At 35.3% G+C, this 17,296-nt stretch overlaps 2 protein-coding genes across 3 annotated transcripts; both read right to left on the reverse strand.

The window, feature by feature from the left end:
• Positions 1 to 280: 280 nt before the first annotated feature.
• LOC105223489 (suppressor of hairless protein) lies at positions 281 to 6,646 on the reverse strand. 2 transcript variants are annotated; one of them, XM_049455807.1, is made up of 6 exons: positions 6,288 to 6,646; positions 5,244 to 6,178; positions 2,550 to 3,095; positions 1,913 to 2,247; positions 1,517 to 1,724; positions 281 to 832 (listed from the first exon to the last, which is right to left on the reverse strand). In XM_049455807.1, the coding sequence occupies exons 2-6, from the start codon at positions 5,925 to 5,927 to the stop codon at positions 476 to 478; spliced, it is 2,130 nt and encodes a 709-aa protein (XP_049311764.1). In that variant the 5' UTR covers positions 5,928 to 6,178; positions 6,288 to 6,646; the 3' UTR covers positions 281 to 475. The 2 variants fall into 2 exon arrangements, with proteins under 2 accessions (XP_049311764.1, XP_049311759.1); XM_049455802.1 differs by having other exon boundaries at positions 5,244 to 6,646.
• Positions 6,647 to 13,630: 6,984 nt separating this feature from the next.
• Positions 13,631 to 17,145, reverse strand: LOC105223488 (uncharacterized). The gene is made up of 2 exons (XM_011201224.4): positions 15,946 to 17,145; positions 13,631 to 14,050 (listed from the first exon to the last, which is right to left on the reverse strand). Exons 1-2 carry the CDS (start codon positions 16,945 to 16,947, stop codon positions 13,922 to 13,924), a joined length of 1,131 nt encoding a protein of 376 aa, XP_011199526.2. The 5' UTR covers positions 16,948 to 17,145; the 3' UTR covers positions 13,631 to 13,921.
• Positions 17,146 to 17,296: the final 151 nt, after the last annotated feature.

Consider the following 17,296-nt stretch of genomic DNA (forward strand, 5'->3'; position numbering starts at 1 on the left):
TTTTAATAAAAAATTTACAAAAATTGAAAAAAATGTAAATAACTTTTTCACCTATTTAAATTAAATTTTTTTAATGTTTGTATTTCAACTAAATTTTTTTAGTTTTTGTAAATGGTGAAAATTTAAATTACAATTTTTAATTTTTGTAAATTTTTTATTAAAAAAAATACAAAAATTAAAAAAAAAAATATTTAAATAGATAAAAATTAAAAATAAAAAATAAAATATTAAAAAAAAAAATAAAACAAAATAAATAAAATATTTTAAAAAATTTACCGGAATTAAAAAATTACGTAAGAGTTAAAAAATTATTAATACAAAAATTACAAAAAATAAAAAAATTCTTAAAAATTTCCCATAATAAAGACTGAGAGTATGCACGCAAACAACTCACTAACTTCTAAAGCATAAAAAATGTCTGCTCCACCACTAGAGCCACACCGTAATATGCCGACAGCATATGCGGCGCCCGCACTCAGGACAATGCGCCGCCGCCGTGCGTATTCCACTGCACCTCGTTCATGGACGGCAATGTTTGGTGCATTTGATGACTGGCATTCACCGTTGCATTGTTCGCGGCGCCACCATCACCGGGTGAGTGCGCCACATTGTTGTTGTTGTTATTGTTGCTCATGCCACTCAGATTGTTGTTGTTGCCCGTGTTATTGTTATTTGTTGTTGCTGTTGCATTGCGCGTACGCATTACATCCTCGGCCTGTGTGCAATGCGGTCGTGGACCAGGCTCCGGCGTGTAGGTGAACGTTAGACCGGTCGCATAAATGATGCCATCGTTGCGCACCAGCGAGATGGGCACCTGTGTGGGTTGACGAACCTGTGGGGTAGAAGGGGGGAGGGGAATACAAATTTGAGTTGATGTTGAACAAAAGATATTAATTCATCAGAAATTAGAAAGAAATCAGATAACAAATATTGAATATTAAAAAATTCGGAAAATTAAAAAAAAAAATTAAAACTTTTTTTTAAAAAATTTCAATTTTAAAAGAAAAATTATTAACATTAAATAAAAAAAATTTAAAATTAAAAATCTCAAAAAAAAACATATTATAAATTACAAACAAAAACTTGAAAAAAAATTAAAGCTTCAAAAATTCATAGTTTGAACGATCTTTAGAATTTAGGGTAAATTAATTAAGATAATTTTATTTTTTATATTTTATTATTTATTCTTATAGATAATTATTCATTAGTATACCAATAAAAATATTAAAAAGCAAAAAAAAAAAAAAACAAAAAAAGTAAGCGAAGGACAAAAAAAATATTATTAAATTAAAAAAAATAAAATAAAAAAAAAATAAAATTAAAATGTCCATAAAAATTCAATTGCCATTAATTAATTAAACACAATTTTTTCTTTAAGATTAATACAAAATTTGTATATTAACCACAAAAATAAAAACAAAGAAAATTTAAAACTCAATAATTTTATTAATATTTACATTATTACTATTTATAATAAGATATACATATGTATTTTTAACAAAACTTTCCCACTCACCCATAACCATTCACCACGGAATTGTGAGATCTCCGGCACCACACATAGCAGTGTTTCCGTGCAGCGGTACATTGTTTCCGCCTCCACATCACCGAACCAGACTTGCAAGTGCGGCGTAAAGTTGTCGCCGCTCAGTTCCAGCATCGCTACATCGCCGCCGCCATTCAAGTTGAGCGAATTTACAATTGGCACCGGTGTGACGGGGGAGCTATGGAAGAATTGGAAAAAGAAATTTTATTTATTAATAAAAAATATACAAATTTTTGAACTAAAAATGATTAAAAATAAATTTTTGTTAATTATTTTCAATTTATTTTTCTGGTACAGATAGGACCTCCACATAACCATAATTCTTATTAATAATGAAATATTATAAACATTGGTCATCAAACTCACCCCACAGGACCCATTCCTTCGTAAAACTGATATTCAGCTTTGTCAGTCGAGATGATCGTCCAGCAGGCGCCGTCGTTGATCATTTCTTTATTTGGTTCTTTCGGACATGGTGTCGCTTGGAATTGTATGATTTTCTCCTGTGACAGACAGAGATACATATGATCCGTGTCCTTCATGTAGAAAGCGCATTTATGCAATTGCGACACCGGATCGTCAGCCTCCAGCAGTGCCATTTGCTTGTCCACTTTACGTATGATGAGGCGTGGCAGCGCCATACCCGTCACCGAACACACTAGTTTCACCGTCGCACCATAATGTATGTAGCCATCGCGTACCTGAGTGGTGAGAGGAAAAAAGAGAAAAAAAATTGTTAGAAATTAAAAAATAAAAATAAAAAAATAGAAGAAATTAAATAAAATAAAACAAAATTAAAAAAAAATAAAACAAAATTAAAAAAAAAATAAAACAAAATTAAAAAAAAAAAATAAAACAAGATTAAAAAAAATTAAAGAAAATTAAAATAAATAAACGAAAATATAAAAAATAGAAAAATTAGAGAAAATTAAAAATAGATAAAAATTCAAAAAGTAAGCAATATACAACTACAACAACAAAAAGTACAAATCCTAGCACGCACCTGAAACTCCTCCGACTCCGACTCATTATCGTCGAGCAAATGTATCGTGAAGGCGCCCCACTGCGTCGACGACGCATGAAAGTGTCCATTCTCCACATGCAGGTAACGCGTCGACACCGTTTGCGAGCGCAGGCGATTGAACAGTGCCACATTGGTGCCGCTCGCTATGCATAGATCGGCATTTTTCAGCGACTGCTTCTTCTTCGATGGCTTCGATATGACTTTGATGCGTTTCGAATTGAACACGCCGATGTCGTGCCCGTTGCCGTAGAACATCTTCACCGACAGCATAAAATGCTTACGCTTATCCGAATCGGAAATGAACAGCGTCTTGGCAGCGCAATATTGCTTGCCATTCAAATCGAGTTGTTGCATATCCTGATCCGAGCTGCCGATACCGATGAAGGCGCACAACTGAGCGCAATGCTCACCCTCGCCCTTCTGCAGCATCTCCTCGTAGCGGCGACGCCAACCGCTGCCGAATAGATAAATGCACGGTGGTGGACAAAAGAAACGCTTCTCATTGCCATATGACTTTTGCGCGACCTGGAAATGAATGCAACGTGCAAAAGAAGGAAATGTGGTGAGTAATTGAATTATATTAAAAAAATAATAAGGCATTTTTTAAATCACATTTTTATTGGCGGAAACCACAAGAATGCCAAATTGACATACAGAATAATTGCAAATCAATAATTGCAGCAAAAATGCGTTCACAACGCGGTTTTACGTTTGAATGGCAGCGTATGCACAAACACAAACAAAAACAACAACAAAAATACATTTACGAATCGTTCATTGCTATTAAATTACAGTTCAATCAAATTTTCCACAAGTCGCCATGTAAATTGTGCTCGGACGGCGCACCAATCGAAATATTTAATACAAAACAACAGCAACTGCCCACAGGTTGTATGTGTGTGTATGTATTTATGAATTTTGAGTTGCGGTTGCACGAATTGTCGCTAATCACCCAAGCAATCGCTTTAACAAGTGGATCAGCGTAAGTCATTCGCCGGCGCGCACATGCCACCGCGCGACTGTCGGCATTGTCTACCGCACATACTCAATATCTGAACTATTTGTTGCTTTTGGCGCGGCCCTTGGTCGGGTGCTAACTGATTGATTATTATTTTTTGCTGTTGTCGCTGCCTGCAACACTTGTTGCGGCCAACACCACATCCTTCACACTTGGCTGCATGCAAAAATTGTAAGACTGCCGCCAGGCAGCGACTGCTGCTGCGCTGCTTATTGTGCTGCGCCTTGCTTGCTTGCGGTGCAGTAATGAGCAATGCAATCAAATAATTGTATTTAATTAATGAAAATTAAAATTACTGCTGTTTTTTAATTTTTTTGTGTATATTTTCATGCTTTCAATTTGTGTATTTGGCATTGTTGTTTTTATTATTGTTATTGTAGTTGTATTGTGCATTTGATTGATTTTGGTTGCAAATTTTTGTCGCTAATTGCTTTGTTGCGGTCGTTGGAGTTTTTTTATGTGATTTCAAGTTATGATTTAGATTTGATTGGGGCGGATGGATGATGAGGCATGAAATGAAATTAATTGCGTTGAATTGTGTTTCGCAAAGCTTGAAGGCGACGTAAATATTGTATTTTTGTTATATAAGTTCATAATAGAATATTGAGTGGGAAATTTTTAATATTAAATAATTGTTTTGCAGGATCAACGTTTTTATGCAGCACAGGGTGAGACTGATAATCGAAAATTTGTGTTTTTTGTTTTTTATCTGCTACCAAAGGAATTTATTTATAAAAAATGCTATTTATCAGCGGTTAAGGACTTTTTAGGAATATTTATTTTATTGAAACGATAATATTAATACTTAAAGAAAAACTTATTATTTTAGCTATCTTTTAAAATTATTAATGTTGTAGATATAATGAAGTTACCATCGTCGTCAGATAGAATAATATTAATCCAAAATTAAAACATGAAATCAATTTTAAATTAATAAGGGTATAAGGTCTGAAATCTGAAAGTATTATCATAAGCTCGTGGTAGCAGTACATAATTTAGTTCTTAAAACCTGCACTATTCTACGTATCATGAACATACTTTTTAAAGACTTCATCCTATCAAAATGGAAGCTGATCAATCAAAATGTATAAATTCTGCATTACTGTGGGTTTTTGCATGCGGACAACAATCCTAAAATAATTACATAATTTTAACTGTCGAGTGACAGTCCTATGCCAGATAAGAAGTAAGATTTGTTCCGGTTACGCTGAGCCGACTGCCGAGGGAATTGCGATTAATATTATAATTGGCATGGATCAAACATTGGCAATATGCCAAGCTCTAAAGAGAAGAAGTACTATTTTACTTCAATAGTTTCTTTCAATGGCTTTTGGTGGCGAGACTCTAACGAGTTATAAATGTGTTTGGATTTAGTTCCGAAATTGGATAAATTTGGTATAATCGCAATTTTGTAAGTAAATTTTAAGCGTGTGTGTATATCTAAAATTTTGAAACTATCTAATTTAAAAAACAAGACTCGCTCTTCACTTTTTAACTCAAAAAAATTTTCTGCCACACACTACACTACACTTTTCAGTCACATCCTTTAACCATTTTAACGCCTTTGTGCATATTTCTACAAAAATATTGTGCAACTAAAAATATACAAACAATACAGAATTAATTTGTGTTGTTGAATTGCAAATAACGCTCACCTTCGCATGTAGAATCACAATGACCATATCGTTGCGTTCGCGCATATAACGCTCCATTGCATCTCGTGTCAATTTTTTATCCTCAATATGTGGCCGATATGGCACACCAACCGCATTGGAATTCAGACCTGTAGACATGAGTGGGCCACAACCGCCACCACCACCACCGCTGCCAGCATTCAAACCGCGTGGCAGCATAGCAAGATGATGTTGTTGCTGCTGCTGTTGCTGGTGGTGTTGCTGTTGATGATGATGTGGCGAATTGGGTGGCAATAAACCACCACCGCCGCCAGCGCCATGATGTACCGGCGGACTGGGTGGTGTTTGCGCATAAGCGCCACCTACACCGCCACCAAGTCCAAAGTGCGGCATCTGTGGCAACGTTGCAACAGCTGCCGATATGGCTGCAGCGTTATGTGTTTGCAATATGGACGTGGGTGGTGATAACGAGTCGTTGAGGTCGTGTAAATGCGGTGAGTGATGGTGTAGCAATTGATGATGGTGCTGGTGTGCTGGTGAGTGCTGTTGTTGTTGCTGCTGCTGCTGCTGTTGGTGATGATGATGCTGGTGACCGTTGGCTAAGGTGCTAATAGCTGTGGGGCTATACTGTTCCAAGTGATGCTCCAATGCGGTTGCAGTGCTGCTGGGAGGGGTGCCAATATGGTAATCACTATAACTCTTCATTTAGCGAATATGAATGCGACGCTGTTGCAGGCAAATGTGTGTAGAGGCGCGTATATTTCCATGTTTGAAAACTACACGCACATAGAACACTTAATATTATATGCTAACGTTTACTTATTTGGACGTATTGTTTATTTCCGCTGTATAAAAATTTGGCAAAGTTGCGTTTAAAAAATTTGGCACTTGCGTTACGGTGTGATATTTAGTGATTTGGTGGCGCGTTTATCTCCTAAACGCTGAATTCTGTTTAGCTGCGAGTTGTGGTGTATTATAAATAAAATATTATTTGATATAAAAATTACTACACGCTTTTGTTTATCACACATTCACGACAATTTATTAATGGTAGTAAAAACGTACCAAACAGTTAAAAACAACACAAAACTGCACACAACACACCAACAATAATGCACAGTGGCGACGAAAGGAAGAAGCAGCGCGACCGCAAACTGACAGATGTTCACGCTCCCATTCGTTCTAAATGTTCACAATTGTTTCAAATACAAATTGCATTTACAAGCGACTGTTATTGCACTTCACCGAAAGTCCTGCATTTATGCTAAGCACTTCCTTACACTCAATAAATTCGAATTGTTTAGTATTTTAACTTGCACAAGCGCATTTAAGTTTTAATTTTAAAAGTTATTTTCATTTTAAAGTTAAAACACCGACTGAGCGCTCCACAGTTGACTCGCTGATTTTTGTTTCGCTGTAGTTTTGTTTCGTTGCCAAACGTACGCAGTGCCAACAAGCAATGCTGCACCTTTCACTCAACGGGAATTTTTTAAGGGTAAATTTGGTGAAATATAAAAATGAGTCTTATACAAAACGTTTCAATGATAGTATATTAGAATTTAAATTAGTCTGGAAACTCTTATTTACTGTAAAAAGAAAATTTATTTACCAAACCGCTAGTCTATATTTCCAAGATATACAAAATTGTTTACCACTTTTATTCCCTCATGGCTCAAAAATAAACATAGCAACACTGCTACGCTCTTGACTGCGCCAGTCAAAACGTAAACGACCGACGTCGTCGCCGTCGTCAACAGCGCGCTGCTCACAGCCACCTTAGCGTTTCCAAAGGCCGCGTGCATGTTCTCACGCTAAGCAGCGACGCTGGCAGCAACAGAGCTGTCACCTGTTAGCTTCTCGTCGTTTTCCCACGGTCGGCGGCATTTCTTATTTACGTTTCGTTTTTTCTTCTTCAATGAAGTGATTCGTTGGCTGAGGATGTGCTCTGTTGATGTGTGTTGTGTTTGTGTGCTTTTATACCCGTTTTTTTATTGTGATAAGCGTCGTGATTTGTGTATTAATGAAAAGTTTAAAACAATTTGAATATGCAAATGTGTATATTAGTTCGTTTAACCTTAGTGTGTTTAGTGAATAAATGAGTGTAGAAGTGCGTAGAAATGCCGGCCGCTGCGATCAACGAGAAGCTGCTCCAAATTAGCAGTGGAAATGATGCGACATAATTGTGCGCACATAAATATTAACGGAAGCAGAATTTAGTTAAAGGAAGTGGAGCATGCAGCAGGTAAGTGGGAAATTTTTAAATATATTTGGGATGTTTACTTTAGCAGTGTATTAAATTGATTAGCAATTAAAAAGCTGATTAGTGAAATTTAGCAAAGTACCGTTATGTGTCAGTGTTGTCAGTGCTGTTGTTGGTTGATGCTTGGCGTGAACAAAATTAGTGTTATGTAGGATTGTTCGGAGAGATTTGTGTAGGTGTTAGATAATATAAATATTAAGTCTTGGTTTTTTGATTTAATAAAATTCTTGCAGATATTTTTATACTCTTGCCACCTGTTGCTACAGAATACAATAGATTTGTTCACCTAACGGTTGTACGTATCAGTTAAAACTTTGTTAATCTCATCACCGTGGAGATTTGAAGCTATTCTACTCTGAAATTTTCCTATGCGACTCTGATTTAGCATCATTTGTTTCTTTGTAGAGAAATATATCAAATTGTCACAGCTGAGTTAGACACAACAAATGGCAAAAAATTAAAGAAACAACAAAAATGTAAGCGAACAAATAAATTAAAAGCACTCCATCGAATTCTTCGATTGTTTGCCGTATTTTCTTTTAATAATGTTAAAAACAGCTATTTTATAAATCTCCAATGACAGTGAGGACAATCTAGATTAGTGTAAAGATTAAATGTAATGAAATCACTTCAGATTTTTGGTCGGAACATTGGCTACAACTTATCATCCAAACCCAAAAAGCTTATTTTGGATGAATCAGAAAATGTATTATTTCTTCTATCGCTAAGAGTGCCAGCTTGGTGTCTCAAACTTTAACATGAGCTTCTTATATATTTTTTAGTAATTAAACGAAGGTTTTTTCTCCCAAATAAATATTTTTTAATAAACAATTTAAGGCCGAAATTTTGGTCAAATATCGATTTTTTTTTTTGGAAACCGCCATTTTGTCAAACAATTTTATTTTGCTTATTCCTTCCATTTGCTTTACTAGATTTAACATAACGTTAACGAAATCTGTTTGGTTTTTTAATTTCAGAGTATCCAGTACAGAGAAATAGTGGTCACCGCAAAACGTCTTTTTTGGGAGGAGCCTCAGGAGATCAGCTGTAGTTCTTTTCCAAATAAATATTTTTACAAATACTAAGTCTTAAAATGCAGTTAAAAGATGCCATAATACAAGTGTATACATTTTTTAATCAATAAATTTTATAGTTTTGTTCAAAAAAATCTTGAAATTTCGCTTTTTCGGCCTTCCAACTGTATACGAGGTGTGTTCAAAAAGTATCGCGAATTTTGTGTTTTTCAAAAATTATTTATTTATTAATGAATATCTATTTTGTCCCCTTCAAAGTAATCCCCATGAGATATTATACACTTGTGCCAACGGTTTTTCCAATTTTCGAAGCACGTCAAAAAATCATTTTTTTATCTTCTTCAGCTCCTCCTTCGATGCCGTTTTTATCTCATCAAGAGAAGCGTAACGTCGTCCTTTCATGGGCCTCTTCAGTTTAGATAACAAGAAAAAGTCACAGGGCGCCAGATCTAGGGAATACGGTGGCTGCGGCATCATTAGTGTGTTATTTTTGGCCAAAAAGTCGCGTACAAGCAACGATGTGTGAGCAGGGACATTATCGTGGTGCAATTGTTTTGATAGGTAAAAATCGAAGACGATCCAAAACACGCGCAAGCAAAGCAGCTGTCAACAATTAAATGGCCAAGCTTGTCGGCATAAGTGAGAGACATGAGTACCAACATAACGCCACAAAAAATTCGAAATTCGCGATACTTTTTGAGCACACCTCGTATAACCCCTTATGGGTATTCTAGTTAAGAAATTTGAAAAAATCCTTTTCATAATTCGATATTGTAGGTATTCAAAAGTATCTCCCTAAGAATTTTTCATAATTCATAATATTCCCGAAGTTATAGCCATTTTATGTAGTGTCCTAGTAACTGGTCTGGATGGAGCTGTGGACGAAAACTTAAAACGCGTTTTTCTATAAGCTTCTACAGCGCAGTTGCCACAATATCTGAAGTTCTAATCAGCTGATTTACTTATTTTTTGCCTTCCTAATGTTCGATGTTCGATTTAGTCATCACTCAGAATAAAAAATGTATGCGAAGACTGACTAATGAAATCATTATGTGAAATAATTCTTTTAATGTTCAAACGGCACGTTCTATTTCGTATTTTAAATAATTATGTGTGGTTCAAAGAAAGCTTTTCCATTTCGTGCATCTATATTCTTCGTTGTAATATAATATATACGCAAATTAGTTCCTCAGTTTTTGAGATATCGATCTGAAGATTTCGCAAACGACCTTTTCTCTCCTAGAAGTTGTTCAGTGGCCACTATAAGATGTGGCTGCCATACAAATTGATTGCCAAGGATTGTAGCCTAAGGCAATGATATAATCTCTGAAAGAATGTGTTAAGAGCTATAGAATATAGCTGCCATACAAGCTGACCAATCAAAATCAAGTTTTTGTGTGATAACTTCTTATTATAACGGGTGATCCTTGTAGAGGTCAATAGCCTTTTTTTGTGTTCCATGCGCTAAGTGTACTATTCGCAACTTTATCACCCATCTTAAGACCCACCATTCATTATTGGCTAATATTCATCCGAATATATCACGTCCAGCACGCAGTGAAGCAAAAGCAGCAGCCGTAGCTAAGAGTGTACACGGACACCGTGGAGAGTCGATTCGACGCCTTTCGCAGCAACTCGGATTGACGTATAGAATGACTTGACGCATTTTACGTAGACATTTTAAATTGAAAGCCTACAAAATACAGTTCGTACAGAAGTGAAGCCGATCGACCCAAGTGACATCGCTTCGTTCCATAGGCTCTAGAAAAGTTTCAAGAAGATCTGACGTTTTCGAGGCAAATTTGATCAGCGATACAGCCCATTTCTGGCTCAATGGGTATGAAGACAAGGAAAAATTGTCGCATTTGAGACAAAGAGCAATATGAAGTGATTCAAAAGCTGCTATTTCATTTGGAAAAACAACGGTTTGTTTTAGTTTGTGGACTGGTGAAATCATCGGTCGACATTTCTTCAAAAATGATACCGGTGATAATGATAACCGTCAATGGCGTCCGTTATCTTGATAATCGGCATTTTGATGCCTGAAATTGAAGCTCGTGATCTCGGCAACATTTGGTTTCAACAAAATGGCTTCACTTCCCACAAATCACATGAATCGATGGATTTATTGAGAGAACCCTTCGGATGCGGACAATCCCGCTTCTATTCAGGCCTTGTAGTAAAACATCACGCGTGTCATTCGTCAGTTACCAGTCGAAATAATCGAACAAGTCATTGGACTCAAAAGATGGACCATCTGAGACGTAGCCGCGGCCAACATTTAAAAGAAATAATCTTAAAAAACTAATTGCCAACGAATGTTTTTTCGAATGATAATGAACTTTCCCCTTTAAATTTGAAGTTTCTGTGTTTTTTCTTTAAAAAACTAGGGAACCTCGAAATGGATTAACCTTTAGCTTCCCAACCGAAGTTATCGTTTTTTCTTGTTTCTTATTAAAATTGAAAATTAAAAAAAAGTTTTTTTCTTTACGACTATAGTTCTAGAATGACCTCGTAAATATTTCCACTTTGTAACAATTCTTCGTAAGCAATTAAAATTTAATTCGATTGCATTTAATATTATTTTGAAAAAATTATCAACGTTTGCTTATAATTGCCGTTAATTCCCACGCCTTGAAATCAATAAATGGGTTAGCGTATCACTGGTGGATTGAAAGACACGCTTCCTTACAGAAAATGACTTCTATATCGAATAGAGAAATGTACATATGAGTGTCTGCTTTCTCAAAAATGAAAATATGTACCCGAGTGCGTGTAAGTACCTTCGAATATAAGTGTATTTACCATGTACATATGTATGTATGTATGTCTTCCAAGGCAAAAAGTTGAAACCACCAGTGCACTATCATTACGTTTTGAATAATTAAATTATAGCGCGGGAATATTTGGACACACTGTCATCTGTCACAATTGATTTTTGATTGCATAACGACTTGGTCAGCGTTCCTTTCACATTTTTCAATTTTAAACACTTCTTAAAAGGACATAAATACCGACTGAAATTAATACTCATGTACACAATTAGACACTAATATACCGACCGTATCAATTATTAATTGTTAAAGTACTTGTCAGCTAAGTACTTCTCTAGCATAAAGAAGGTGGATCACAACTGTGGTTTTTCCACATATTTTGAAATCGGTCTGACAGGTTACGATTATCTGAAAATAGTCAGACCTTTGACGATCATATATTTATTTTATGTTCTACTAACTTCGATCGGTTCTTTAATATACCAATTCTGGTTTACGGTGCAGTAGTACGCCTGTCTACCATGTACGGAAATCCATCTACCAGAGGCCAATGGAAAGGGTTCAGGGCTCGCTGCGCTGTGTATAATGGGAGCTTTAAAAACAACTCCAACGGCGGCTCTTGAACTGAAAACTACGGTGGTATGACTACTGGCTGCAGGACAATTTACATATAGAACCTTCAGGCATTTCTAGATGGATAATGGCGGTTGGGCAAACACCGACTGCTTGATTCCACTTTTTAACTGAAAGAAGGTTCAAAGTAAAAATACATAGAAAGATATGGCTGGCGTAATGGTACATCTATATGGATGGCTCGAAAATGGACGATAGAGTTGGTGCGGGAATATACTGTAAAGATTTAGGCATAAGACAGCCTTTTAAGTTGCCGGCCCACAGCAGCATATTTCAAGTTCAGTTCTTTGCTATTGTGAAAGCCGCGGAGCTGGCCTCTAATGCACCTGCAGGGAATTCCTGAGTCAACATCTACGTAGACAGCCAAGCAGCCACATCAAAGTGGTAACCTCCTTTCGCATATCGGCCAGACGTGTCTTGGGAAGCAGGGCTGCAGTGGCAAGTGTTGCTAAAAGTAGGCAACTTCACTTCTACTGGGCGCCAGGCCACAAAGCCATCGAGGGAAATGAAATAGTGAACGAGATTGCCTAGAATGGTGTACGGCTAACACTCAAAAACGTGATTAATATTGGGAAACCCATGCATTGTCTATATGACGATGTGGACAGAAGCATGATAAAGAAAATAAAAACCTGATGGAACGAGCGTATACACTGAAGGCATCCTACTCCTAAAGGATAACTACTCCTAATGGACCTAACAACTGAACTCTTCCTTGTATCGCAAAGGACCAAAACTGGTTTATACGTGTCTTATTGGCCTACCAGATTAACCTAACCTAATAGACTAAAGACTAGTTATATAGAACGATTGCGTTTGTGGATCAGGTTAAAATTGAGTTCCTTCATAGTTTGGTGTATAGCTGCTATAAATAAGTGTCGTTGGGTTGTAGCCGAAAACAATACTGAGTATTGTAGATTTAAGAAAGCTCGAGAGATACCGGTATATATTGGTACTGATTATCCGAAACCAATTAGCTGTTGTAACCAGATAATCTGGCCGTAGATTAACACTGGATAAGCGCAAGTAAATACTTTCAGTATAAAATTTCCTTTAAAATAGATTGTGTGACGAGTGCAGAGGATATCAACGCCATTTATACAGACGGATGTGAAACGAACTATGCTAAATATATGGGGTTCTCTCTGACCAATTGAATATGTATATCTTTCTCTTTCCTTTTACAAGTCAATGGTTTTTGAGAAAAGCCTTATTGGACAAAAGCGCTGAAAATACCATCTTGCAAATACACTAAAATACAAAAACTCGAAACTCGAGTGCTAGAGAAGAGAACTAGGAACTGGAAGCAAAGATATTGAGCTGTTGCCAGACCGGAAAAATATAAAATATGAGGCTCTTGTGATAAGAAAACTGTAAATATTTCTCAGTATTTCATCCATTGGTGTTCTCTTTAGTCGAGGTACAATAATGAGTCAATCCCACTCGATAAATGTTTGGCCGAACATCTTCCACAGTCGAGGCTTGGAGAGTCTACTTTCTGTTATTAGGAACTTTTTAGATAAAAAGAGGTCCAGATAGATTTTTTTAACCACTACCAAACGGCTAATGGTTTTTATGCGCAACTTTTCTCAAAATAAGCGCGAATCTCTGTTATCGTAGGATCGGCTAGGGATCGCTAAACCTATGAAATTGATACCAACAAAAACTGTGCACTACAAGCAAAGATTAAAACGACATTTCCATATTTATTTAAAATAATTTTATTAAAAATTCTTAAATATAACAAGAACTTTAATAACCACACTTTTTTTAATAATCTTAAACGCAATAAATTTATATCCTTAAATGCAATACTGTAAATTTGGAAGGCAAGATCTCACTATCATTTTTTTTCTTTTGTTTGACTTTTTTTTTGTTTTTGATCTAGTCATGCTTGTCAAAATAATGCTATACTAAATGCCCAAAGTAAATTATAAAAATTTGAACTTTTTAAAACACTTCTATAAATTATTGCAATCTTCCGAAAATTTTATTACATCAACTCCATTTGAGCGCCAACTCAATGCCACTTGTATTGATCAACGCTAGATATAGCATAGACGTATTGGCAGATAGCTTTTGAATTTTCAGCACTGGTACCAGGTAACCATGAGCATCATCATAGTCCTAAAAATAAAAGAATTGAAAATAAATACATATAATTTTTTAATAATTCAAAATAAGCTCGAAATAGATTTTTCTAAATTGCTGCAGGTATATAATCAGAGACTCAAAGTCTTGTGGTCATCATATTGGGCATCCGGGGGATCGAAAGGTTATAGTCCGATTATGGTAAAAGCTACCACACATTGCAGGTACTAATTTAACAGAGTTTTGCTCGGATAGCTCTATTGGTGCTATATATTGCGAAGTAAGAGGTTGAGATGGAATTTAAAAATATGTATATGATACGGGCGTGATTTTAGACCGATTGCTATATATGTATTAGATTTACCTAAAAGTAGGTTGTGCCACGGCCATTGCACTAGTTTATTACCGATTCACACGTAATGTTGTACAATTTTTGCTATTAAATTTAATGCTTCGGTTTTTTTTAGTGAGTTTTCTTCAACATAACCTTTGTATGGGAATGGACGTGGTGAAAATCCAAAGTCACCCACTTAGTATGAAAAAGTACTAGAGGAACCTCTTTATATGAAATTTGGATTATATAGCTTTTTTGGTTTGCGATGTACTTTTGTTTATTAAACCTGTTGCCCATTTTTCAAGATATTTCTAATCGACTTTTCAAGAAATTTTCAATCCCCTTTTAAACAATTTTCAATAATTTCCAATTCAATTTTCAAAAATTCGTACCCACTCTTCAAAAATTTTGAATCAACTTCTCAAAAGTTTTCATGATTTTCGAGTACACTTTTCGAAAATGCTTAACCTACTTTTCGAAAAAACTTAGTTTTCAAAAATTTTGAACTCAACTTTAAAAAATGTTCAGTCCTTGTTTTAAAAATTGTCACCCATTCCTCAAAAAATTTGTATCCAGTTTCCAAAAATTTTGTCCATTTCAAAAAAATTTCAATCTACTTTTAAAAAATTTAGAAAAAATATAAAATATTAAAATTTAGTTCTATTTTTTCAAAAATGTTCAATCCAATTTTCAAAATTTTTGAATACGTTTTTCAAAAAATTTCACTCACCCCATTTTGAATCCACTTTTCAAAAATGTTAATCACTTTTCAAACGCATTTTTTAAAAAATTTGAACCCTCTTTTCCGAAATTTTGTATCCCCGTTTCAAAAAATTTAGAGCACAATTTTCAAAAACCTTGAACCCACTTTTAAACTACTTTCAACCATTTTGCAAATATTTTCAATTAATTTTTTAAAAATTTTCTGCATACTATTCAAAAGTTGTGAATTTATTTCTCAACAATTTTCAGCCACTCTTCAAAAATGTTGACCACTTTTCAAACCTACTTTCCAAAAATTGTTAACCTATTTTTCAAAAATTATTTTAACCCACTTTTCAAAAATTTAGAGCCCACTTTACAAAGACTTTGAACCCACTTTTACAAATTTTAATTCCACTTTTAAAAAATTTTCAACACATTTTTAAAATTTTTGGAATCCGTTTTTCAAAATTTTCACCCACTTTTCAAAAATGTTAAATCCTTTTGTTAAAAATGTTTAACTCTCCCTTCCAAAATCTTCACCATACTTTTAAAAAACTTTGAATACAATTTTCAAAAATTTTATATCGACTTTTCAACAATTTTCAACTCATGTTTTAATAACTTTTAACCCACTTTTCAAAAACTTTAAGTCTATTTTTCAAAAATTTTCAACCCAGTATTGAACAATTGTCTACCCATTTTCGTAAATTTTTTAATCCACTTTTAAAGATATTTAACTCTACTTTTAAAAATTTTTATATCACTTTTCAAAAATGTTCAACATACTTTTCAAAAATTTTTAACCTATCTTTTTCAAAAGTTTTCTATTCAGTTCACAAAAATTTTTAACCCACAGAGCAAGTTAGTATAAATTGCTTACTTAGAAACTCACCACCACAAATTGCCGCACATACTGCACCACCCGTTGCGGCATATTTAGATGCATACTAAGTGCAACCTTACGTTCACGTTGCTTACGTAAGCATTCCGTTAGACCGCATAACCATTCGCGTGCATTTGCGAAGAAGTTCTCATACAACGTGCCCATATAGAGGTTTTCCAAGTGTGCATTATTTTCGACGAGTTTAAGCAGGTCAACGACCTTCAAATGACTTTCAAAATAAAGTTCTTTCAATGAGTGCAAGGTGTAAACAAAGTCCTTTAAATATTTACAATACAGCTTCTCCAAACTCAGAAGGGACTGTGTTGACGCATTAAATAGATTTGCTGTCGCTATATGCTCTTCGTCATCATAGAAACGCATTTCCGTTATCTGTGGGAAGACGCGCTGCAAAACCACATCCATATCACGTTTAACGGTCGTTGCACCCGTCAAATGCATACGAAGAATTTTACGTCTCGCTAAGAGTTCGTCTATATGCAAAGCTTCTAGTTTACCGCTACAAATGTAGAGTTCACGTAAATTGTGAAAGTTCGCTAAATGTTCACCCGTTACATATATACTATGCAGTCGCAGTACTTCGAGGTTCGGACATTTGCGTAGCACAATCAACAGATGTCCATTATGGAATTGTTTATCGTAACAACGTAGCACACGTAATGTGGGATACGCGAAGTGTAGGTAGTAATCGAGATCGGGTCTGCGTGTAAAACGTCCCAAATAACTGGTGAATGTGACATCTGCTGTGGTATGCACCGTTAGCTCTTGTATATGTGGCACGATGTAACTGTAAAATTTTTGAAATTCCAACAAGTTGAGTTCATCAAAGCTCTTATCGCCGGTTGTGGTGAATTTGTTGTATTTCTTGCGCCAAAAGTTCTCAACGATTAGGTCGCGAAAGCGCTCAGTGAGTGTTGTCACAATCAGCTGTTCTTTGACACTCAGATATCGGAATATCTCACATAAGCAATCGTCATTCAAGTGGTCTAACATGATTCGGGCTTAGTTTTCAACAGTGATTTCACTAATTAAATTATTTTTATTAAAAATCACAACCTTGCCGAATAACTGTTTTCATATACGAAGGCCACGAAACTTATTAAATTGGAATCGCTATGCGTTTCTTCCGTTATTTATTGTTTTCTTCGCACACCTCCACTTCATTGCGGCTAGAAATATAAACTAAAACAAAAAGCTCTTGATAAACACAAAATAGCGCCAGTAAAAACAATAATAATAAAGCTAGAACAATAACAACAGCATATTGAGTGACTTGTGGCGCAAAAGCTATATGTATGTAAGTATGTAGCGTGCTCTAGAGTCATTGACTCAGAGTTGACTT

The sequence above is a fragment of the Bactrocera dorsalis genome, chromosome 1 (genome assembly GCF_023373825.1).
Source record: "Bactrocera dorsalis isolate Fly_Bdor chromosome 1, ASM2337382v1, whole genome shotgun sequence".
In the NCBI taxonomy this organism is placed as follows: Eukaryota; Metazoa; Arthropoda; class Insecta; order Diptera; family Tephritidae; genus Bactrocera; species Bactrocera dorsalis.

Coding starts and splice junctions, on each gene's coding strand:
- LOC105223489 (XM_049455807.1), bottom strand. CDS start 5,927: ATGAAGAGTTATAGTGATTACCATATTGGCACCCCTCCCAGCAGCACT. Junction 2,248..2,549: donor CGGAGTCGGAGGAGTTTCAG/GTGCGTGCTAGG, acceptor CTCACCACTCAG/GTACGCGATGGCTACATACA. Junction 833..1,516: donor TCCGTGGTGAATGGTTATGG/GTGAGTGGGAAA, acceptor TCTACCCCACAG/GTTCGTCAACCCACACAGGT.
- LOC105223488 (XM_011201224.4), bottom strand. CDS start 16,947: ATGTTAGACCACTTGAATGACGATTGCTTATGTGAGATATTCCGATAT. Junction 14,051..15,945: donor ATGTGCGGCAATTTGTGGTG/GTGAGTTTCTAA, acceptor TTTTATTTTTAG/GACTATGATGATGCTCATGG.